General features: G+C 36.2%; 1 protein-coding gene across 7 annotated transcripts in view; it reads right to left on the reverse strand.

The window, feature by feature from the left end:
• LOC127848820 (Golgi-specific brefeldin A-resistance guanine nucleotide exchange factor 1-like) overlaps positions 1-25,292 on the reverse strand; it is a 65,994-nt gene that overhangs the window by 12,989 nt on the left and 27,713 nt on the right. For 6 of the 7 annotated variants that reach the window (XM_052381459.1, XM_052381458.1, XM_052381457.1 and 3 more), the window contains exons 17-36: positions 23,356-23,479; positions 22,910-23,035; positions 20,299-20,381; positions 19,967-20,030; positions 18,940-19,112; positions 18,352-18,451; positions 17,796-17,972; positions 16,249-16,512; positions 15,762-15,877; positions 14,869-15,266; positions 14,297-14,457; positions 11,616-11,829; positions 10,913-11,100; positions 8,702-8,852; positions 8,073-8,203; positions 7,577-7,678; positions 5,430-5,543; positions 4,861-5,032; positions 3,641-3,760; positions 1,667-1,957 (exon numbers count right to left, since the gene is read on the reverse strand). In XM_052381459.1, the coding sequence (XP_052237419.1) occupies positions 1,667-1,957; positions 3,641-3,760; positions 4,861-5,032; positions 5,430-5,543; positions 7,577-7,678; positions 8,073-8,203; positions 8,702-8,852; positions 10,913-11,100; positions 11,616-11,829; positions 14,297-14,457; positions 14,869-15,266; positions 15,762-15,877; positions 16,249-16,512; positions 17,796-17,972; positions 18,352-18,451; positions 18,940-19,112; positions 19,967-20,030; positions 20,299-20,381; positions 22,910-23,035; positions 23,356-23,479 (3,269 nt within the window). The remainder of the gene's footprint in view (positions 1-1,666; positions 1,958-3,640; positions 3,761-4,860; positions 5,033-5,429; positions 5,544-7,576; positions 7,679-8,072; positions 8,204-8,701; positions 8,853-10,912; positions 11,101-11,615; positions 11,830-14,296; positions 14,458-14,868; positions 15,267-15,761; positions 15,878-16,248; positions 16,513-17,795; positions 17,973-18,351; positions 18,452-18,939; positions 19,113-19,966; positions 20,031-20,298; positions 20,382-22,909; positions 23,036-23,355; positions 23,480-25,292) is intronic. The other variant, XM_052381460.1, reaches the window with a different exon arrangement.

Here is a 25,292-nt window from a genome sequence, read left to right on the forward strand (position 1 = left end):
TCCAACTTTGATCTGAACTATTCTTGTTGCGTCCACGACTCTTGAAGGGTCGACGCTTGATGGCCCAGGTATCTGCAGACCAATGCTCACAGAAAGGGCAGCAGTTATCCTGGGTACATCCTGCACACGACAGGCAGCTACCACGGTTGTCCCATGCTGCCCTTATGTGTCCACATGAGCCACGTGTTTGAGGCATATTTTGCCTTGAACAAACAAACAAATACACAAAACAATACAGAAATACACGGATATATATACGGAGAATGTTTTAACGCAATACAAAAACTTCTCTATTCTGTTAAACAGAAGAATCCAGCGAAACAGAAGCAACAATTAAGTCAATAACAAAAATGTCGGCCTTTGTATATCGCATCCGGAATAAGAGTGAATTCTGGGTAATGTCCCGTTTTGGTTCTTCGGCTACACGGCACTATGTGACCGTTCTGACCTACCTGACGGGTTTATGAAAAGTGTGGGATTCCTAGGACAGAAAATTCCGGATGAATTACGATCCTATCAGAGTAAATAGCATATGATATCAGGTAACGTAATTAAGCTATTAAAATCAAGTTGCTATCTTCAATATTCAAAAAGTTATGAGCAAACTTTAACGAAGGTTAAAGTTTTGGTTAAAGTTATGGGATACACACATACAATGACAGACAGACAGGCCAAAAACAATATGCCCCCTATCTTTCAATTCGGGGGCATAAAAAAGCTACTTCACATGCTTCACTGTGTTAAGAAAACAAACATGTTATTAGTGTTCAAGCCTGATTTGATTGGCTTAATTTCCATACTGACTTTAACATGGAACCAAGCAAATGCCTGATCAATAATCCATGAGAACAACGTTTGCTGACCGAATCGCCCTAAGTCAATCAAGAGGCATGGCAAAAGTACAGTTGTAGGTTTGAACAATTACTAATTGGATACCTGTATATTACAGTTTAAAGAACAGAAGAAGTGATACTTTGATGAGTTGATTGATGAATTAAGTCCATCACTTTAGTTTATGTGAAATCTTCATGTAAAAAGGTATTCTTAAGCAGTGCACTGGGCATGTTATTTCTATCCAAATGAATTCCTTTAATTGCAATTGTGTAACAAATTCATAGTGTATCTGAGTTCTTAAGTAACACAGGACTCTTAAAAGAGTAAATAAAAGGCTTTTCTTTAAAGGGTAATGTACCCCCTGATCTTTCACAAAAAGTATTTTTCCCCTTGACCCCTGAATAAGATAGGGTATTTCCAAATTGGGCTGGGCTTAATTATCATTATATCAAGTGTGAAACATTTATATTTGCATGTTAATATTGTGGTTTCATAAGACAGATAAAAAATCTTTACTACAGAAATAAAATGTTTTGCTGTTGCTTTTTTAAAGCACGTTCAGTGGTGAATGTAGCCCCCTGCTTTATTTTGTAACTGTACAAGTGTTTCATACTGACATTTTATAAAGGGTAATTGCAAAATGTCAAGAGTATATAAGCACACAAAAAACACTATTATCTGGAGCTCTTGTGACCCATGTACCAATCGAATCTTCCATGCAAAGGGTGGGTTTCAATCCCAGGGGCCTGATACGCATACCCAGCCAGCATGCCTATCAGTCAGTAGTCCGTACTTACATGAACCTGTGGCGACACTATATGTATGCCTGTACCTTTCATAAGGTCTGGGTTTAACAACAGAGGTACCGCGGGTGCCAACACAGGTTCACTTGGGCTGCGTCGAAGAGTTGAATCCACCCCATGAGCAGCATTTCTGGTGCTTGTTTGCTCATTAAGGGTCGTCATGATGATTCCAGAGCTGGGAAGTATGGGTAATGGAGTGTGAAGGAAGTATGGGGCCGCTATGGGAAGTTCTGTCTCCGTTGCTAAGAAGCTGTTGTCTGGGCTGCTAGGACGTGATGTTACAGTGGTTGTTGGCCGCAATGGGGGGTCACACTGGTGTTCTATTCGCAAACACGACGTCATAGATGGATTTAAATGAGAGTGTAATGTACAAGCTTCTATTCTGAGTAATACATATCGTAGAAGTATGAAAAGATATTCCAACCAGTGCATGCATATTTATACCTTTATACATATCTGTGATAAATGTCTAACACAGAATAACATTTAAATTAAAATATTCAAATATTTCAAATGTCCACAGCTTTTACTGAGTAAATTTATCCTCTTAATGAAATATACAACATCTTACATACGGGTCTATAAAGCAGAACAATATACCGTGTGTGTTTTTTTTTTCAACTTTAACTTAAACAAAACTCTTTGTAAAACATGCATGCCCCCCATATGGGCTGTCAGTTGTAGTGGCAGCAATTGTGTGAATACGTTTTTTGTCACTGTGACCTTGACCTTTGACCTGAAAATCAATAGGGGTCATCTGCCAGTCATGATCAATGTACCTATGAAGTTTCATGATCCTAGGCGTAAGCATTCTTGAGTTATCATCTGGAAACCATTTTACTGTGTCAAGTCACCGTGACCTTGACCTTTGACCTAGTGACCTGAAAATCAATAGGGGTCATCTGCGAGTCATGATCAATGTACCTATGAAGTTTCATGATCCTAGGCGTAAGCATTCTTGAGTTATCATCTGGAAACCATTTTACTGTGTCAAGTCACCGTGACCTTGACCTTTGACCTAGTGACCTGAAAATCAATAGGGGTCATCTGCGAGTCATGATCAATGTACCTATGAAGTTTCATGATCCTAGGCGTAAGCATTCTTGAGTAATCATCCGGAATCCATTTTACTGTGTCAAGTCACCGTGACCTTGACCTTTGAACTAGTGACCTGAAAATCAAAAGGGGTCATCTGGGAGTCATGATCAATGTACCTATGAAGTTTCATGATCCTAGGCGTAAGCTTTCTTGAGTTATCATCCAGAAACCATTTTTCTGTGTCAAGTCACCATGACCTTGACCTTTGACCTAGTGACCTGAAAATCAATAGGGGTCATTAAACTTATAATAGAATTCAAACAAATGTGAACTTTAACATTTTAACACTTTAATTGTACAAAAACATAGTGTTAGTATTGATATAAGATAAAAGCTCTATGTGATATACACACAAAAGATATAAAAATACACACACACACAACACAAATCACTAGTGAAAACATAATCATGTTTTACCAAGATAACAAAACTCTAAAAAACCTTGTAATTGTTCTAATTTAGTTTAGGCTTTATACTTTATGACAAGTCTGCAACAGGACTTCTTGACTTCCTTTTTTCAAGCCCTATACTTAACACTACTTTTTGTTATTGGTATTAACAGAATAATTTTTTGGAAAAAAAAGAAAAGAGTTTTGCTATTTATAGATCTTATTCACCCAATTTTAATGGTGCACTACGTCTGTATAATTGAGAGATAAATAAAATATTGCAAATATATTTGAATGGCTAAAAAATGATTAGCTCATACACAATATGCTTAGAACTTAACAACTTATTAACCTAAACTTTATAAAAAAAATTAAGGTTGTAAGCGTAATTGGCAAGTTGTTTATCTGCAATAAATCAGCCTTAAAAAACGAACTGATTATGCTATAAGCCCTAAGAAAACACAAAAACAACAACTATCAACGTCTAAACTAGATTGTAGATATTCTCAACCATACCTGAATTTCCATCTGTTGCCTGAGTGGAAGACTGCTCAGTTGTTGCCCCTGATATCAAAGGGGATGACTCAGCCTCAGGAGTTGGAGTTGCCTCCCTTTCCATTGCCAGCTTAATGGGCTCTAAACAAGATAATTTGCATGTCCATTTAAATCCTTCATTCAACGGAAATTATTTTCAGCTCAATGATTTATATTACTGAGATGAGCTCTTGTTACAGGAACAGGAAAGAAAAGCAAGTTTCCTTGACTATATAGGAAAAAAATGAAAATTTGTTCAGGGTATTTCAGAACCACAGATAGAAATGGGCTTAGATATTGAATTTATTCTCGTAATTAAAAGTGAGAAGTATATAAAGTGCATGTATTTATTTTATATCTAGAAACGTTCAATTTATTTCATTATTAAGAAGACTGTCTTTCTTATGAAAATTAGAATAAATGTTTAGAGCAAAATCTTCAATGTTGACAAATCCTCCTATATAATTTACTTTAGGGTAATATTACATCTTACTTTTCCTTTCGAAAGGGTATTTCGCAAAGGCAAACGCACCAAGGAAAACTATTCAAATATCACTTTCACAGATAAAAACTAAAACTTTGGTAAAGTTTTTGCCAACTTTTCAAACTATCTGGAACAGCAAACATATAGCAATTTTTCCCAGAAAGGACCCGACCCATAAAACATTTTTGAAGCAATTAGCCCCTGCTAGTTTCCATAACTGCCTCTTATCTTGGCCTCTTTACCATTTTCTGCTCAGAGGCAAAGTGAAAATGTCTACATGTAAACCAGCATAAAACCAGAACAGCCTGTGAGCATCCCGCAGTCTTATCAGGTTTTCTGCTGTTTGCTGTTCATCAGTATCGTAAGGGAAAAATGAAACATTTACAACTTAAATCTAGTAAGAAATTTCTGTAATTTAACCCTTTACCACTTAGATACTTATTTTGACGCATTTGTATTTCCATATAAAGTTAAATATACTTAAATACCTTTCTTACTAAATTCAAGTTTCAATGGCTTCATTTTCAACCCTTAGTTACTGATGAGCAGCAAACAACATAAAACCTGAACAGACTGTGAGTTACTCGCAGGCTGTTCTGGTTTTATGCTGGTTGCAAAAGCCATTTTCACTTTCTTTCTTATGGGGGAAAGGATAAATTTGATTTTCTAAGGGCAACAAACGCGTTCAAATGTGTATCTGAATGGCCAAGGGTAATACCTGGTTCAGCTGGCTTGAAGAGTTCGTCCTTCAGGTGTGGCAGGAAGGTGCTGATACGGTCCCAGGTGAGCCGCCACAGTTGACTGTCCACCTCTCCCCCAGACGACTGGAATATCTTCGCCGTGTCCATCACTAGCAACATGTTCTTTAAGGACTCTGGGATGGCCTCGGCCTGTGATGGATATCGAATGGCAAGATGTTTTATCTATTTGTGGTATTTACAAATTGGTGCTGGTTACTTGTTTTGGTAATAAGTAAATAATTATTTCCAAAAAAATTGATAAATCATTTGTGCCTTGTTTGTTTATTCGTTTAGTCTGTCTCTCTGTCTGTCCGTCAGCTTGTCTGTGCATCCTTAGATTCTTAATTCATCAATAAATTGTTTATTAATTTTTTATTGCTGTTTAATTGGTAAGTAGATAATAATGTTAAAAAGTTATTATAAAAAATTGTACTCCATGATGTAATAAACAAATATTGTTGCTATCAAATATTTTACATATTTTTTTTGTACTTCTGTGTCGACAGAGGTTCTTTTTTTAACTTTACCAAATGTTTGCTTGTCTTACCAGCAGGTCACCCCTGTCAGCATGCATGTACTTGTCCATGAAGTCCAGAATGGTGAGCCAGAGGGCTGTAAATGTGCTCAGGGTCAGGAGAGGGGTCAGATGCTGTAGGAACACCTGAAACCATAGCAACAGGCATCATATCATGGGTTTTAAAGGAACTGTTGGACAACTGCATGTAGGTAGATCACAAGAAATCCTATTGACAGCATAACAAGACCAGGCTTTTTTCAGTCCTTTGGGGGAAAAAAAACACTTCTTGCTTCACATGGGAATTTTTAATTCTGAAATTTGTCCAATAACGTAACTAAATACCAAATACATGTACATGTATATCAGAGTAGTCATCGTACAACTTTGTGTATGAGGTATTTATTTTTTTGATTTGATAGAAATTACTTAAATGCAGAACATTATCAAAATTGATTAATTATTTTGTTGCCATTACATTATGAGTGGGAATTTGTTTCCATTAATTGGGAAATATAGTTGCATTTAGCTTTGGAAAAGTGTTAAATATTCTGAACCAAATGAAAAGTGGAAAAAGACCTGATCAAGAAATACTAAAAAGACAACATTTAACAACCATCAATAAAAACATCCAATGAAGACAAGATACCAGGACATCATATATGCCTCATTCCGGGAAAACTGGACTTCATACATGTGGGTAAAGTGTCATCACAGTCTGTGCAGTCTGCTTATCCGGGTAGACAATTTTCGCATACAAATAATTTTTACTTTAAAAGAGACTTCCTTAAACAAAAAATCCCAAAAAAATGGAAAGCGCATCCCTGATCAGCATGTGCAGAATGCACAGGTTAATCTGGCTTTACACTTCACACAGATGCATTTAGCCCAGTTTTCCCAGAAAAAGGCTAATATCAAGTCAATGGCAGTGCGTACCTTACAAAGAAGGGTCAATACATCCTATCAAGACATCCTATCAAGTCAAGGGCATTCCATACCTTACAAAGAAGGGTCAATACATCCTATCAAGACATCTTATCAAGTCAAGGGCAGTGCGTACCTTACAAAGAAGGGTCAATACATCCTATCAAGACATCTTATAAAGTCAAGGGCAGTGCGTACCTTACAAAGAAGGGTCAATACATCCTATCAAGACATCCTATCAAGTCAAGGGCATTCCATACCTTACAAAGAAGGGTCAATACATCTTATCAAGTCAAGGGCAGTGCGTACCTTACAAAGAAGGGTCAATACATCCTATCAATACATCTTATCAAGTCAAGGGCAGTGCATACCTTACAAAGAAGGGTCAATACATCCTATCAATACATCTTATCAAGTCAAGGGCAGTGCGTACCTTACAAAGAAGGGTCAATACATCCTATCAATACATCTTATCAAGTCAAGGGCAGTGCGTACCTTACAAAGAAGGGTCAATACATCCTATCAAGACATCCTATCAAGTCAATGGCATTCCATACCTTACAAAGAAGGGTCAATACATCTTATCAAGTCAAAGGCAGTGCGTACCTTACAAAGAAGGGTCAATACATCCTATCAATACATCTTATCAAGTCAAGGGCAGTGCATACCTTACAAAGAAGGGTCAATACAACCTATCAATACATCTTATCAAGTCAAGGGCAGTGCGTACCTTACAAAGAAGGGTCAATACAACCTATCAATACATCTTATCAAGTCAAGGGCAGTGCGTACCTTACAAAGAAGGGTCAATACATCCTCTCAATACATCTTATCAAGTAAAGGGCAGTGCATACCTTACAAAGAAGGGTCAATACATCCTATCAAGTCAAGGGCATACCTTACAGAGAAGGGTCAAGTCATCCTATCAAGACATCTTATCAAGTCAATGGCAGTGCATACCTTACAGAGAAGGGTCAATACATCCTATCAAGACATCTTATCAAGTCAATGGCAGTGCATACCTTACAGAGAAGGGTCAATACATCCTATCAAGACATCTTATCAAGTCAATGGCAGTGCGTACCTTACAGAGAAAGGGTCAATACATCATATCAAGAGATTCTATCAAGTCAAGGGCATTCCATACCTTACAAAAAAAGTCAATACATCCTTTCAAGACATCTTATTAAGCAAAGGCAGTGCATACCTTACAGAGAAGGGTTAATACATCCTATCAAGTCAAGGGTATTCCATACCTTACAGAGAAGTGTAGATGCCCTCATGCGTGTCTCCTCCATACCAGAGGGGTCCTGAGTGTTGATGTTCTCCAGTAGCTTGGTCAGCAGTGGGAACAGGATCTGAAATGTATCATTTTTGCATGAGCCACATTCTGTGTGTAAAGTGATGTCCCAGATAAGCCTGAGCAGTCCACACAGTCCAAAAATTTACGCTTTGATGGGAGTTCCTTTAATCAAAAAAATCCATAACGGCATAAAGCTGTGTCCCTGATAAGCCTGCATAGACTGCACAAGCTAATCTGGGACGAATCTTTATGCACATGCATTACGCCCAGTTTTCCCAGATCAAAACTCCCACCTTAAGGTCTGCATTAATGAAATAACACACCGTGATATAAACTTAACTTGAAACCATCCTTGATGAACAAAGAAAACATGAGCAGTAAAGTTGCACCATTTTATTTATGATACATCATTTTCTTAATTTAAGGCTATGGAACACATAATAACTTACTTTATTAAAGCACGCCTCCCACTCAATGGCTGACAGTGTTTGGAGATCATGCACCAACAGAGCCCTCTGTAAGTAGGTCAACGCCTGCCCTCTAACCTGCTTTCTTGAGTCACAACACAGCCTAGCTATACCTATAACAAGAGGTACTTCATGAGACAACACAATCTTTATTTGAGATTTCAAAACCTCCAAAAATATAATTTTTCTTTAAATTAAACTGTTATTATATTATTTCATATGATGATGAACAACACAACGAGTCACCAAAACAAAAAAGTATGTATGAATTCAGATGAAGAACAACATAATATTAAACAACACTGAAATGTTCATGAAATGTTCATCATCATGAGTAAATTTATGATGCCTGACAAGTCGATGTTTTGCATCTTATATAGAAATACAAAGACTTCAAACATAGCAAAGGATAACCAGGGCAGTGACTTTCATCCAGGTACTCCAGTTTACCCCCACAGCACTAGACCACAGCAAAAGTTAATATTTTGCTTTAAAGTCTTTAAAGCTAATTATTGAAGCTTATATCCAAAGTATGTACCAACTTTTGAGAGTCTAGCAAGTTATTAAGGTACACATTCACACACACAGGTAGAGAAAGTACATGATGGTACCTTGGAGCAGAGGACACCAGCATTTGATCCACAGGGACTCTGAGCCATCATCACCCCTGGCTCCAGGCTCCCTGGTGCCCTTGTTCTCTTCGGACCAGGACATGAAGATGTTGCTGGCCCGTGTGTGAAGTGTGTGCATCAGGTCCAGCAGCTGAAAACAGGAGACCATCTGATCATGCCGGGTTTATCTGGCCTTAATCCCTTTCCCACTTAGAAGCAAAGTGAAAATGGCTATGTGCAAACAGCATTAAACCAGAACAGTCTGCGAGTAACTCGCAGTCTGTTCAGGTTTAATTATTATATAAGGTTTGGAAATGAATAGTTAAAAAAGGCCCGCCATTACGAACAAAGAAACAGATGTCTAGACACACACAAAAACCATCTTACAAACCGTAAAGGCAACATTAATGAAGTTTCCACAAGTTGTAAATTTAAAAGTAAATTCAAAAAAATGTTGTAGGCCATGTACTTCAACCGGTAAATGTGAAATAGATCTTAGAGAAAAATTATTATTTAATCAATTATATAAAAACAAATAAGCACAGCAAAATCAAACAAATACATTATTTGACAAAACGTTTAATCATAAAATGTTTAAAACATGCTTTAGATCAAATTATAAAATTATCAACAACAAAAAAACACTATCGATAAAAAAACGCTTCCAAATTTTTGCCTGACCTTGAACTTTTAGCAAAAGACACAGTTCTGACAAATAATTGTACTTGAAGTTAGCAAATAACTATAATATGACTATATAATGTCCTTTGACTTCTATTTTCAGAGTTCCATATATTCATAATTAATTAAAATCCCATGGTAAAAAGTGAAAAGTAAATTAATGTGTGAGTAAATGAAAAAAAATACTTGAAGTGTTCAATCAAAAACATCAACACAATTGTCAGACAGGTTCTCTCCCAAAAATTTCCTTACATGATTTGGTAAGATTTTCAACTTTTACCAGTGTTCCCTCTAAAAATTCTCCTAGCCACTTCTACAGGGTATTGGCGAAATTGTAAAGCGTATTTACTCAAATACCCCTCTTATCTGGTTATATACATGTATGTTTGGTTATATACATGTATGAGCCTTGTTCAGGGAAAATGGAGTTTAAGGCATGTATGTAAAGGGTCCTCTCTGATTAAGCCTGTGCAGTTTGCACAGGCTAATCAGGGACAATACTTTCCGCTTTTATGGTATTTTTCATTTAAAAGAAGTCTCTTCTGAGCAGAAATCCAGTTTGAGGCGGAAAATGTCATCCTTGATTAGCCTGTGCAGGGTTCGACATTAACTTTTTTTACAGCAAGACCGTCGGACCAGCTCCTCTTAAAATGTACTAGCCCGAACCTTATGTCTACTAGACCACAAATGACATAGCAAATGAACACAATTGTGTCATGTAACTGTTTAATCAGGATTTATCAGTAAATAATCAGTGAACACCAGATTTTTTTTTATGCATAGAGTAAAACAATAAAATAAAACTTTTTTTGCTTTTCTCCGTCAAATTCAATTCATGACTTGATTTTCCATCTAGGATAAAATTGACGTTTTCGTGTTTCTTTATAATTACGTTTCGTGTCAGTTTAAGCATCGGATTCTTTTTTATTAACTGATTTGTCGGACGAAAATCCGAACTTGAACAAAGCCATTCTTTAAATTACATTCTCTTGTTTGCTACGCAAAAATGTTTACATTGACGATACCGATTTTCGATAGAAGTCGTAAATCATGCTCTACAGTTTTACGAAACTCTAGAAAATCATTAATATTCATGACAACTTGACCAATGGAAACAAGCAATTTCTGCAGGAAGCTCTCCTTTGCGTCTAAAAATAGCAATGAATCATGTGAATGCTCCGCGTTTATTTAAATACACTAGTTTTGTTTTAATGTAAATAACGGATACGAGAGTAATTTTACACATTAAAAATAAAGGTTTTCACAACAGTTAGTTGTAATTATATGAATCAGTATAGATTTTTTTATGTACGACCAGTCGGACAAGCTAGCCCGCAGTTTTACTAGCCCGACCACTGATCTTACTAGACAATGTCTGTCGGACGTGCCTTAGTGTCGAACCCTGCTGTGCAAACTGCACAGGCTGACTCTGAGATGACCCTTTACGCACATGCATTAAACCCTTTTTTCCAGAGAGAACCCAAATGTACCTGTATAGAGAATGTTTACCCAGAGAGAACCCATATATACCTGTATGGAGAGTGTCTGCATCTCTGCGTCCATCTCATGCCCCTCGTCTTCCTCGTCTGACCCCTGGTTACCATGGAAATGACCTGGGGAGGAGCTGGACTTCTTCATGTTCCCGCCACCCTTCTTCGTTTTGTGTTTGGACTTGCGGTCCCGGGGATTCCTTGGTACTGACACCTTGCGTCTGTGACCTGGCAATGAGATGCATCATCATTCATATCATTGTTGTCATCTTCCTCATCCTCACCATCATCATCAAAATCATCATCATCATCATAGTTCATGTTATCATGATAATATTTTACAGAAAATGTTATGTTTAAATTACAAACAGACAATAGAGAATTTTGCAATTTCTTAACACTGTGGACATTTAGAATATAGAATATATATTTATATATATTATTAAGAAAATATATTATTTAGCTCCTCTTAAATTAAATATTCTTGGACTTCACTCGCAAAACACATACATATTATCAAAACCTAAAATTTGTACATTCTATAATGCAGTACTCTTTTATATCAAAGCACTTAGATAACTCTATCACAGTGAACACAACAACAATATAAAAATTCTGTAATCATCAAAAGCCTGAAGAACCTATGATTTATGAATGATGCCTTTGCATGTGAGCATGCAGCAATCAAGTTATTTAAACAAAACACAACAATCCTGAAATCAGCAACTGCCGCATCAGCTTACCACCATTCAGCGAGGCCTCAGCGAAGGACCTTATGGCGTGCACACAGCTCTCAAAGTTGAGTGGGGTCACATGGGCGGCGTCTCTCACCAGGAATGACAGGGTCTCAGATGCTTTTAGCATGGAGCGGATATCACAGCACTGGATTGGCTCATTGAGCTCGATGCTGTACTGGTTGACTGGTGGCAGCCGCTTGTACTGCTCATCTTTGTGTACCTGTGTATGGTGGGGTGTGATCATCAGTGTTATCAACAAAGTCATCACCATCATCACAATTACCACCAGCACAACCAGCACAACATTCAAGAATGAAATTAAAACATGTGAAATGTCTGTACAAAACTAGACCGTGTTAATATTGTGATGAATACGCCTTACCTCTGCATGTAATTAATATATCCAAGTGTCATCATCATCGTACAGAAATAATACAAATACTACGATGACATTTTAACTAGAATAATTAATAAACAATGCATTTAATTTTGTATCTAGAATTGTCTAGGAGAATTTCATTTGACAATTGTGTGTGTATACAAACAAAGACAGATGTTTATAGTGAACCCAGTGAACTCTTCTTCCTCAACTTTGTTGTAGGGGTGTGGAAGAAAGAAAGGGGGTATAATTACATAACATAATTAAATATGAACATTGTGATACACATTTTTCAATGCCAATACACAGATTTTTCGTAGGATACAAACAGTAAAAAGTACATATTACCGTACTTATGAATGTTTGGTTAATTATTTTTTAAAGCCACATTTACACTCTGAAAATGTTCATATTTTGCCCCAGATAGACTTCATGTCATTGATGTCTTCACACATGTCTACACACCAACACTGACGAATCCATGCAACATTTAACCAGCAGGTTACATTAATCATGAATAAGATTAGAGTTTGTCACTAAATGATGAATACCTGGTGACAATAGGCACTAGAGCACTTGTTGATAATTATTCTGTAAATGTCGGACTAAATTTGCACACAAAATGTAGAAGTTGCACACATTAGTTTTTATGTGTAATTGTAAACAAAGGGTAAATTACATGTACTTTATAAAAAAATAAAGCCATCCTAATCACAATATCTGCTCTTACTGTTGTATTTAATAATATTTATTCTTTAAAGATAAAAAAAGCACACAAAATGTAGGTGATGCACACAAAACCCTGTATATGTAACTCCTTTCAAAACAAACACAATCTGGAAAACGCAACAATATGCGCTGTAGTTTTTTGTGAATATTATAACCCAACTTTGATGAAAATTCTACACTAAATGAAGACAGAGTTGCTGTAAGAAGAATGGGATGGATTGAAGCAGGCATGCTGGCACACTCGTACACACGCACAGAATAATGCCCACCATATCCACACACCTTTCCATCGTGGATAATATTGCATGCAAGTTTGAATGTTGAATGCCAAATAGTGTAGTAGCACTTTGCTTAAGATAAAGTCTACAGACAGACAACGGAACAGTCACCCATGGCACATCCAGTATAAATCTCTCTACTTCATTTCAGATGGTAGATGGTATAATGATTCTGAGGAGTTTCAACACAATTTGTTTACCTCTTGATTTGCCTTAAATTTAAAATAGTCTTACTTAAGTGTCTTGCTCTTAGAAACACTGCATTAAGGACATACATACGCACATCATTTTATGTAAATCTTTTTTTCCCTATAGAATGTGAATAACCTAAATATATGTAATCAGTCATAAGTCTATCCCCTTAAAAGACTGTGGGTAAAAAATTGGTGAAAAATTGCTGATTTGTTTATTTGTTTTTAATCACTCTATAATCACATAATCACAGTTTCAAAAGAAATAGCAAATTTAAAATCTGCATAAAAGCCAACTTTGTTTGTGTTATATGGTAAAATCAAGCCAAAAGATACTATTATCCTGGGATTTATGCCACCTGATGTTAAAATATGTAAGTATAACCATTCCAAAACAACGATTATGTATACGTTAGTAAACAAGTAAGACAAAAAAAGGTTTATTTTTCATATCAATTTACTGTCACTTTTGCCCAATTTTCAGAAACTAATTTTCTAAATGATGTATCAATTTAAAATAAATTGTCTAATCAATTGTTTATTTAATTGAACAAGAACGGTGTCAGATGCTTTCACATCACATTAAACCATTTATCCATATTAAATGGGAAAAGTCCAATCTTATTTGGACAGAAAATACAGGCATACCCCACAGTTCACTTTATTACATCATGGAGCTCCAATGTGTTTTCTTCTGGAAACTGGCATACATTTTTTTTTTTTTTTTTTTTTTAAAGCAAGAATTGCTTTAAGAGCACCGCATAATGGGTGCTATCGCTCGGCTACGGGTACAGTTTTGAATAAATGAAAGCTTGTCAGAATTTTTTTTTTTTTTTAGAGGTCACAGTGACCTTGACCTTTGACCTAATGACCCAAAAATGGGTGTGGCGTGTAGAACTAATCTTTCATTTAAGAACCAATGTTCAAAAGGTTAACAAAATTTTAAGGTTTTAGCACGACTCGGACGGCAGACGACACAACACGAAGAGCTGGCTATAAAAATACCTCGGGTTTCCGAAAACAGCCAAGCTAAAAATGGAAGCCATTCGTGTTCATTTTGCTTTATTTCGAGAGGTGAAATATCATTTTAGGCTCCAATCAAGCTCTTACCAGCATCCAGCTGCCGTTCTCTGGTACGGCCCGCACCTCAAACTCCCCGTGCGAGGCAGATGGCCGGTTCCTGATCTCAAACTCACTGTCTGAGTTGTAGTCCCTGTCGCCCCCGGTAACGGCACCACTTCGGGAGGACACCTCGCTGTCACTCTGAGCCTCTGGCGAGGAGAAATAACAAACAGAGTATAGCAAGTGGTTGGGGTAGAATATTGATTTTATTTCACTTATGATCAATATCTTTAAAAGAAATATGTACAGATCACAAAACTTCATGATAAGTCAAAAATGTAATTAAAAAAATAATCTGGCATCATTTCTTTACTGGATGATTCTGGGTACCAATAAAATTGTGAAAATTTACAATTAATGTGGCTGAAAAAAGCTGTAACTTTCTTTGGTTCAAATTTTAAGCATCACAATATATGAAACAGATCAGCATCAGGCAACTTATTGTTCAGCCTTTTTTGCTATCCATTTAAACTAAAGAATGAGCCACTAATAACTCAAAATCTTTTATCGGAGCTCAAGTTATGTTGTTCAAATATGATTACATCAAATCTATTGCATACCTGCATCTCTCAGACCCTCTGGAAGGTTGACCCCAGAGTTGACCTGTAGCACTGGTGGGGGATCAACACCCGCCCCCACAACTTCGAGAAGCGTAAACAGGTGGTACCAATCTACGGACTGGTGGATGTTAGCCGCATTAGTCCTCAGCATTTCATGGAGTCCATAGGCGACCTGCTGACATATACTGACACTGTGGACCACCTGGGGTTTCATCATTAACAGAATCTGTGCTGAGGATAACACTAGAGGGGCAATGTCCTCGCGTCGTAACAGACGTATAGAAATTCTTAGCAGACCGACAACTGCCCTCTCTACCATGAAGGTGTGGTGGGGAGCGTTGACTATGAGACTGTATATGTGCTCCTTTACTGAATCCCAAACTGGCGTGACACGATCCCTGGAATGTAGAAGGAACTTTTAATGTTGATGATGGTCAAAGAGAATGGACGGTTTAAAAAAGAAATATTATTGATGGTCTGTTAAGTTTTGAATTCAGATAAGGTTTATTTTTAAGATTATGTTTATTTATAAAGATTTATGAAACATAAACTACCGTGTATAGCTGCCTCAGTGAAGGAAGGTGGCATATAGAGCGGTAATGAGCTAAAGGTTGACAATGACTGACACTGGACAAAAGCTCACCACGAGCACTTTGTGCTCTTAAAGCTTAGGTGGGCATAACGATCTATTGAAAAAATAATAACAAAACAAAATTATAGATAATCTGATACAAGTCAGTATGGACATATCACATTGAATCACTTAGATTTGTATATTTTCCACTTTTATGCTTGATTCAGGAAATAAATAAAAGCTTACCATGAGATTAAAATAAAGTTAAAAAGTTATTTCTGTCACATCATACTCAGTTTGACCGATAATAACATGTTACCTGTTTTGCAGTATACAGGTGATGAATTGTTCAAAGAAAAAGACAGCTGCGTCCTCATCATAGTTTGTGCCCATGGAATCATGAGCCTCAGGGCCCTGCGACGTGAATATCAGTGCCTGCAAAAATAATGAAAATAGTGCTGACAATCAAGCTGAATGGGTTTGATTTTTTACCATTTGGAGAATAGGCAGAAAAGCTTTAAGATTTAACTGAAATGATGAAAGCTTTATCTGAAGGGTTCTGACATTACTATGAAGGGCTTTAATATTTAACTTAAGAGCTTTGAAATTCAACTGCTGAAGTTCTTTACAATTCACTGAAAGGCTTTAAGACGTACCTGAATTGCTTCACAAATGGACTGAATTGATATAAAATTTAACTGAATTGCTTTTAGATTTAACGCGAGGACTTAAACATTGAAATGAAAGGCTTTAAGATTTAACAGAGAGACTTTAAAATTTAACTTTAATTAACTTTAATTATTCACCTTGATCAGTTCGTGCAAGGACTCTTCTCTCAGGAACTTGCTGTCCACAATGAGCTGCTCCAGCTGGCACTCCCGTATACACCTGGTCGCAACTTTAGTTGCCTCAGCCTCCTCGGCAGTGGGTCCCTTGCTGGTAGCGGACTCCGTCATCGTGAAGTACGAGTAGAAACTGCTGAGGACCCCGGTATCTGATCGCTGATTGGTCCCCTGGCTCTCTTCCTTTACGAGGCAGATCTTACCAGAGGGGTGGATGAAATCTTCCACCTAGAATTCAGGATTAAATATGCTGTATTTAAACGATCACCCGCATTTCATACTAAACCAATCTTTCAGTTATGTATTACAAAGATAGGGAGATGAAAAGCCAAGTGTTTGAATTTTCATTCATTAGAGCTGCATTCAGACAGGATAACCCACTCACCTAATCTTTTTTCATACCCCAATTAATCAAATAAGTATTAAAATTAAAACTACACTACTTTTCACTAACTATTTGCACAATAAAAAAAAAAATACCGAAACCTTTAAAATGTTGATGGTCATTCAAGAAAAACATTACTACATTGTTAATCCAACATTCCAAATCATGAAAACTGTAGCCCCTTTTCATGTTGGAAAGACGCTATGAGGTAAATCAACTTTTTATCCAGAATTAACACAATTTCCACACAAGTGAAAAATGATAAAATTTAGTGTATATAAAACATATTACTATCATAGATGTTTTACACGTCAGGGATCTTACTTGCGTAACTGACATATTCTAGCAACCCTAATTTTAGTAATTTTGCCATCTGTTGAGTCATCATTTTGATAAGAAACACTACGTTTGTGATAATGTTTTGATATTATTCATAAAATACAATTGCATAAAGGCTGATAAACGCCACCATATTGTTTCCAAATAACCATTTGCAAAACTTTTCTTATACGAGTAATTTTTCCAATTTTTTTCTTCTACAAAATCTTAATTTCATGATTTTTAACTAATACTGGTAATCAACATTCATGTGTTATAATTTACTCAATAAGAAGACATTCATAAGAAATTTGTCATAAATTCCAAAAAGGAATGGCTGAATCTCTAGGATTGGTTGAAACTATAGCAAAGAAGAATTGACTTGGTGAAAACATGATAAATGAGTTTGTCTAAGGATATTTAAAATAGGATATAAACAAAATTGGCTGAATATATTCACCAAGTGCTATTCTTAACCACAGAAATATTTAACCAAAAACTGCAAACTCAATCTTTGATTTACAAGTTGCAACTTATCGACAATTAAAAGAAAAAGAATCGCTCAAAGCTCAGCTTAAAAGAGGCAGGATGGAAAGTCAGAATAGTCTGGTGACATTTTCAAACAATTTTCTACATTCAACAGATTTCTTTGTCTAATACTTTATACTAATTAAGGTTTAAGGGTTATCTTTTCTATTTTCATAGAATACTAGCAAAGTGCTATAGCACGCTAAATCAAGATTGTTCCCTTGGGAATTTATTGATTTACACACTACATAAATATTTTAACTTTTTATCAGTCAAATACCTCAATCATGCTCTTTGGCAGCAGTTTAGCTCGGTACAGCTGTAGCATGCAGTCTAGAATGTTCTTCCATCCCTCCCTCAGGATGTCGCCATGACGATGTGCCAGGGTAAACACCGTCCGCGCCGCAAGCTGGGCCTTGTTGTTCATACCAAACTGTATCGGGATGTTCTCTGGGGCCTGAACAAACATCAAATGAGCCTTGTTCTGTGCAAACTGGGCTAAATGCATATGCGTAAAGTGTCGTCCCAGATTAGCCTGTGCAGTCCGCACAGGCTAATCAGGGACAACACTTTCCGCCTAAAATGGATTTTTGCTTAGAAGAGACTACATTAAAACAAAAAATGTCATAAAGCGGAAAGTGTCGTCCCTGATTAGCCTGTGCAGACTGCACAGGCTAATCTGGGACGACACTTTACGCACATGCATTATGCCCAGTTTTTTCAGAACGCGACTCAAATATAAGTCGAGCGTTGAGCTTGTAACTCATTAAAATAATTGTTATCTGAACACTTAAGAATTTAAAAATAAAATCTATTGAAACTTTCAACTATCTTACCTCTGCAGTGCTCAGAAGTGTTGTAAACTTGCAAAGGGAGATCACTAAGTTATCAAAGACATCACTCATTCCATAGTGAGCTGATATCATGGCACACTTTCTGGAATCAGAATAAAAATGGTGTTGACTGTTAAAATCTGTATTATCTGCCAATATTAAGAGCTGAACCTTGCACAATAAGTTTTCAATAATCTTATATATTACTACATACTGAAGGGTTGTAGGGCAAACTAGAACTGTTATTTAGAGCATAGTTAAGGACCTATATCAGCTAATAGTCTGCATGAAAGATGGTCATCAGCTACAATATATTTACCAGGAGCTTTTTGTAAAACAATATTTGATATACAGCAAAGTAATACATTTGTTATATCTTTAAGAGTTCAGTTTCAAACTATTGGTTTTAGCTAAACGCTTTCTTTGGCTTATTGAGGCACTCTCAAGTCTGTTTTCCGGGCATAATCAATATATTTTGTCTTTAATGGAGATCCTGAAAACACTTCAGACTGGGAAATAAATCCATAACCTCCACTTGCTAATATACACCAGATTTCTCCACTTTGACAACATGACCTGCATATTACTTACCTGAACCCAGAAATAGCCTTGGCTATAATGGCTTCATCGGAAGATTTGTCAAACACGAATGAGAGAGCAGCGACAGTGGGTCCCCAGATCAGTGTGAACAGGTCATGGTCGAAGGCTCCCGTGGGGGCGTGGCGGAACACCCCGTCCAGAGTACCAGCCCTCTTCAGCATCACCTGAGCAAGTAATACGCCTCATTCTGAGGAAATTGGGCTAAATGCATGTGTGCAGTGTCGTCCCAGATTAGCCTGTGAAGTCTGCACAGGCGTATCAGTGGCCACTCTTTCAGCTTTTATGTAATCATTTGTTTAAACAAATTATCTTCTAAAAAAATCCAGTTAATGCAGAAAGTGTCCTCGAGGATTAGCCTGTGCTGACTGCACATGCACACATGCATTAAGCCCAGTTTTCCCAGAAAGAGGCTCAAATGAAATACATCAAAGTAATTAGAGACTACTTGGCTGGTATTTAATGCAGATTTAATTACAATTTTTCTAGCTTAAGTTTTGTATAGTTATCAAATGGGACTGTATGGACCAGTCAAAACTTTGGATTTAAGTTGGACTTAAGCAGGCAAATAATTCATCTCAGGTGATGAGAGTCCACTGCAATATGCCAGTACACAATTTGACAAAAGTACCGATACAATAAATTATTCCCGTGGGTAAGGTGATCTCACAAAGGATCAAGCTAGGAAAGTCAATCAAAGAATTGCTAAGTAAAACAAGCACAGACCTGCGCCCAAATTCACCAAAACATTCTTAGACTTGACTCTAAAAATTAAGAATACTGTTAAACTGTACTGTTCTTCTTATTTGATAAATTTAAATTGACATGGATGATAACACCTCTTACAATTAAATCTTCTTAAGAACAATTTATTTAAAACAAAAACAACATTTGTAGCCTTTATATTTTCAAACACTTATTGTATTTTCTTTTTTCTATGTACATTCTTTATTCTTATGTCTACGAATGTGTTTGTGAAACCGAGAAGAAACTGTATAAATAGTGAGCAATTAAACCATACCTTCCACAGGTAATTTTCCCTCACCAGCCCTGTGTGCTCTGACGGCATCACAATCTCCTCGGTTCTAAAATGACAATTGTCTATTTCATTGAGGCCAATCATTAAAAAAAAACATTTGTAACTGAGCATTTATAAAACCAAGACTTATGTGTGAAGCAATCATTTAATAAACACTTATTAAAGATACTTATATTATACATATATATATAACACTGATACACTTCTTTACAATGAAAATTTTTCATCTGAAGCATTCAAAGAGAAAAGAAACATATTTGTTAACTTAAGAAAAATAGCTTCGTTTTATTGTTTCTCATGTGCACTGAACTTACTTAATAGCATTATAGATTTCCAACAGCATTTCACTTTCAAAATCTTCACCCCCGTTGGTTTTTGACAGATTCCTTTTAAATTGCTGAAACAAGACAACACGCATACTTCAAGTGAGGACATCCTACTTTCTACTACTGGCACACTACTAAATTACTAGGGATGTCGATGAATACTTGGATATCCAAATATCCAATTACTGGGTTAATATTCAGATATAAATTCAGTATCCAAATATGTGTATAAAAACAATTATTACAAAAATAATAAATATCTCCTGTAATTAAGACACCTGTATAGATTAAATCCACACAGGCTATAGGTCTCTGCAGGGGATCTCCACACATTTCCAAACATGTAATTCACAAGCTCAATTGATATACAATATATTAGCTGGCTAATTAACCAATTAACAATGTCAATCATAATATTTCAAGATCTTTAAAGCGGGTATATACGATTTTTTATATGTGTTTAATTGTAATATATTGATAAAATATGTTACAATAACACAAAATAGGCAAGAAAAATTATACATTAAAGCCGAATTTCATAAAATGCAGCAAAGACAAATTAGCGCCCCGAGCCGATAGTGACGTACATATTTTCCTACAATAACCGAAGCATTCGTCTTTGTATTAGGATCGGAGATAGTGTTCGTGTGTCGTATGAATAGATATCATTGCAGAATTTCAAATAAACCGTTAAACTAAGTTTAGATGCACATCGTACATGTATGGTATACATGCTGGCGAATTCGGCTGTACAGCCGTTTTCAATTTCAGAATTAAATATCTGGCTTATTTCGCATTTTTCGACACATGTTCTTCTTAACTTTTATTTTAATTTATATTGAACTATATAAATAATAAGTTTTTTACACAGTTTATATAAATTCATAAATATTTGACTAAATCGTATATACCCGCTTTAAAGTAATCATCTTGATTGTATGCTGAAAATATGATTATGACAAAAAAGACCTGAAACATTCAAATATGACCGAAAAATAAAAGATGTATGACTGTCCACATGAATTTGCTGTACAATATACCAGACACACATAACTATTACAAGCGTCATTTAAATTAATTTGGGATCTATTAATTTAATAGACAGCCATGATGATATTATCCACACACACACACACATTTAGTTATCGCTAAGAATGTGAAGACCTTTATCTGATAAAACACTCTTTAAAAAAAAACAAGATGTGTTTGTGAAACACTATGTCCCCCCCTTATATTTGACCTTTGACCTAGAAGGATGACCTTGACCTTTCACCACTCAAAATGTGCAGCTCCATGAGATACACATGCATGCCAAATATCAAGTTGCTATCTTCAATATTGCAAAAGTTATGGCCAATGTTAAAGTTTGACGCAAACAAACCAACAAACAGACAGGGCAAAAACAATATGTCCCCCAGTATAGTCTGGGGGACATACAAAACAAGACTATTGCCAAGCAATAAAAGTCCCCTACCGGCTCCACCATTGTCAGAAATTCCACCATTGTCAGAATATTTTTTTATTTGTTGACATAGCAACCAGAATTTTTGACGTAGGAACAAAATGAAATGACGTGCATAATCATTATGTCCATATTGCCATCTATCCGTGTTCCAAGTTTCATGAAAAAATAATAAGAACTTTTAAAGTTATCGCAGGATCCAGAAAACCGCCATTTTCAGCAGTACTTCTAGTCTATTTGTTGCCATAGCAACCAGAATTTTTGACGTAGGAACAAAATGAAATGACGTGCATAATGTCCATATTGCCATCTATATATGTTCCAAGTTTCATGAAAAAATATTAAAAACTTTCAAAGTTATCGCAGGATCCAGAAAAGTGAGACGGACAGACAGACAGACAGACAGACGGAGCGCAAACCATAAGTCCCCTCCGGTGAAACCGGTAGGGGACTAATAAATATTACAATAAGTTCAAAAATGCTTTGTACCATAGTAATACACGCTTTGCTGAATATATGCATAAGCCAATAAGAGCATTCAACCAATATTGCATATTGTAATGTTGCAAATCTTGTAAAATTTGGGTATAGATATAGTCTTCCATTTATACTATTGTTTGTTTAATAAGGATTATTAACAGAGAGTTATTTGCTGGCTCAAAAAAGATATGATTGACCCATAAGCTTCTGACTCTGGGTGAACCATTGTCCACATTTAAATGAAATCACGTCTGATGCCTTCTCTGAGTAATGGAATAATAATGAAATGAATCACAGAACAAACAAGGCTATTGTCAAGCAATATGGTCCCCTACCGGCTCCATCATTGTAAGAAATTCCACTATTGTCAGAAAAAAAATAAAATATTTTTTTGGTTGCCACAGCAACCAGAATTTTTGACGTAGGAACAAAATAAAATGACGTGTATAATGTCCATATTGCCATCTATCCATGTTTCAAGTTTCATGAAAAAATATTTAGAAGTTTTAAAGTTATCGCAGGATCCAGATAAATGTGACTGACTGACTGACTGACGGACTGTTAGACTGACGGACTGACGGACAGAGCGCAAACCATAAGTCCCCTCCGGTGAAACCTGTAGGGGAAAACAATGTGAGGGGCAGGAGGGTCACTTACCTCAAAAGTCATAGGTATATTCTGTTTCTTCACATTGTGGTTGTGCTGGTCTACATTCAGCATGATAATGGCATAGGAAAGTATAAATGCTGCGCCTGCATTGGCAAAGGGCTCACCGTTGGATTTCTGAAAAGACAAGTCTTTGAATTAAAGGCCAAGTAAAAAGAATGTTTGGCCTCTGCATGGGGTATTCCCTTCTGTATATTGGTTCACCATAAATGTTTTATCCTTATCCGTCATTTGTTTTCTAAGCTAACTACCAAATGGTTGAGCAAAAACATTCAATCCAACCAGTGTATTAAGCAAAGTTGAGACTTTAATAACACAATGTTAAACTACTTTGTCATTCAAAGGAAAGAAATCAGCAGAAAGGATGAGAAATACCACATCACGTCTGCAATAACACATAAAAGTACAATCATGTCCACAATGTCTCAATAACTCACATGCCAGTGGTCTGCAAAGTGTTCCATCACCATAGAGATGACCGGGGCCTCCCCAGGAAGTCTGAAGGCTTCCAAATACTGTCTGAGTGCCTCGTCTATACGCAGGTCTTCAAAGTGGAACGACCTGCAACCAGTCACAATATAAACATCATACATTATACAGTATATGAAAAAGTAAATTCAACCTAACATGGATTGAGTTACCCAACAAAACACTGGTTATGTTACCCATGTTATGTTTACTTGACTTTTTTTGTACAGATTAACTTGTGTTAATATTATTTCTATTTGATTACAGGGCTCGGCCGTGAGGGCGACGTGGGCGACATCTTCGCCCGGCACATAATAAATTAATGTCGCCCTTAAATTACATGAAGGAGAAGTTGACTTCGCCTTCTTTTTTTTTCAACAGCGACGTTTCGCCTTCTTTGTTTTCAACAGCGACGTTTTTTTCTGAACTTTTTCATCTAAAAATTTTCTATTTTCACATGTCATAAAGTCACCGATGACGCTTGTTATGTTATCAGTTTATTATCACAGCAAAAGATCGACTGCTGTGAAAGCTTATCCAGGCAACTAGTATACATGGGCATTCACTCCAAACAATAACGGTTTACATCAAAAGATCAAAGCGAGTGTCATTTCGGCGACAGTTTTGATAGTTCTCTGTTCTGCAAGCGCAATTAGTACACGCCTTGCAGGCGGTGTTAAGCGGTACATTAACATCGATAGTTACCAATGAGAACGCGCGCATTGTATATACATATGCAGTAGTTTACCTGAGCGATGAAATGACGGCGTTATAGACATGTATTTACGCTCAAAAAAGTTTACACGCGCAACACATTCCCAACAGTAAATATTAATACGATTTATTCTAGTATGTTCTACTGTTTACTTGTTTCGTGTTTCAAAACTCTTAAACACTTATTACCCAGTTGATGTGCAATTTATTTTGTCAGACATTAATTCATAATCATATAAACGAAAACTAACAACTCACCCGTGCAAACTGTAGTGCTAATTTCCATAATTTTATCTACCGTATCCATACGTAAACGACTTTATTTTATATCCCGCAACCTCATTGACCATTCGATAATTACAGGTTTTCGGCAGACGGCACGGTTAAAGAAAGTCGGAAAAAATATTAAAGAAAAACAAAATTGATCAAAGGTCTATTTATTACGTAGATCCACTACTGTAAAAGTCCAGCGAGTTTTGTCAGTTTGTTAATCCACCGATAATTACGAGTAACACCCATCTTATATAAACTGAAACCACAGTTCATTTTTATACTAATAAGTCCTAACACAACACAATAGACATTGAGAAAACACATTTCCTCGATTACATATAAATTATCCGAGTATAATAAAATTGCTACGTCATGACCTTTGACATTGCAAATGGCAGACGTATTGTAACATTAAACCCGCATTCAATTCAAAGCTGGCGAATCAAATTACAAGTGACTCAATAATGGAGAAAGCATTAACTGGATTTAACAAACATGTACATGTTATAAGGTTTGTTAAACCAGATAACAACACGGAAAATTTGGATTATTAAATGAAACAGGTAAGGCATTAGCAAGTGTACATATTTCGGATATGTATAAAATTCGGATAAACAGTAACAGATATACTATATGTCCTATGCATAAAGATTGTGTTTTGTTAAGACTCGTTTTTACCACAATTTGGTGATTTCATGATGCGAAGAATTTCCAATTGCATGGGTACCGGACCCGTTCCCAGTTGGGTGAAAAAGATCACTGACTAATTATCATGTACATTATGATGTAAATAGGGTTTGGATTGTCATTGCATTACATTAAAGTACTGTTTATTTTTATGATGCACATGGAAATCACAAGTTTTATTTGTATGAATTGATTTATGTGACTTAATATGTAAGGATTTATTGAATTTGAA

Source organism: Dreissena polymorpha, chromosome 10 (assembly GCF_020536995.1).
Source record: "Dreissena polymorpha isolate Duluth1 chromosome 10, UMN_Dpol_1.0, whole genome shotgun sequence".
NCBI lineage: Eukaryota > Metazoa > Mollusca > Bivalvia > Myida > Dreissenidae > Dreissena > Dreissena polymorpha.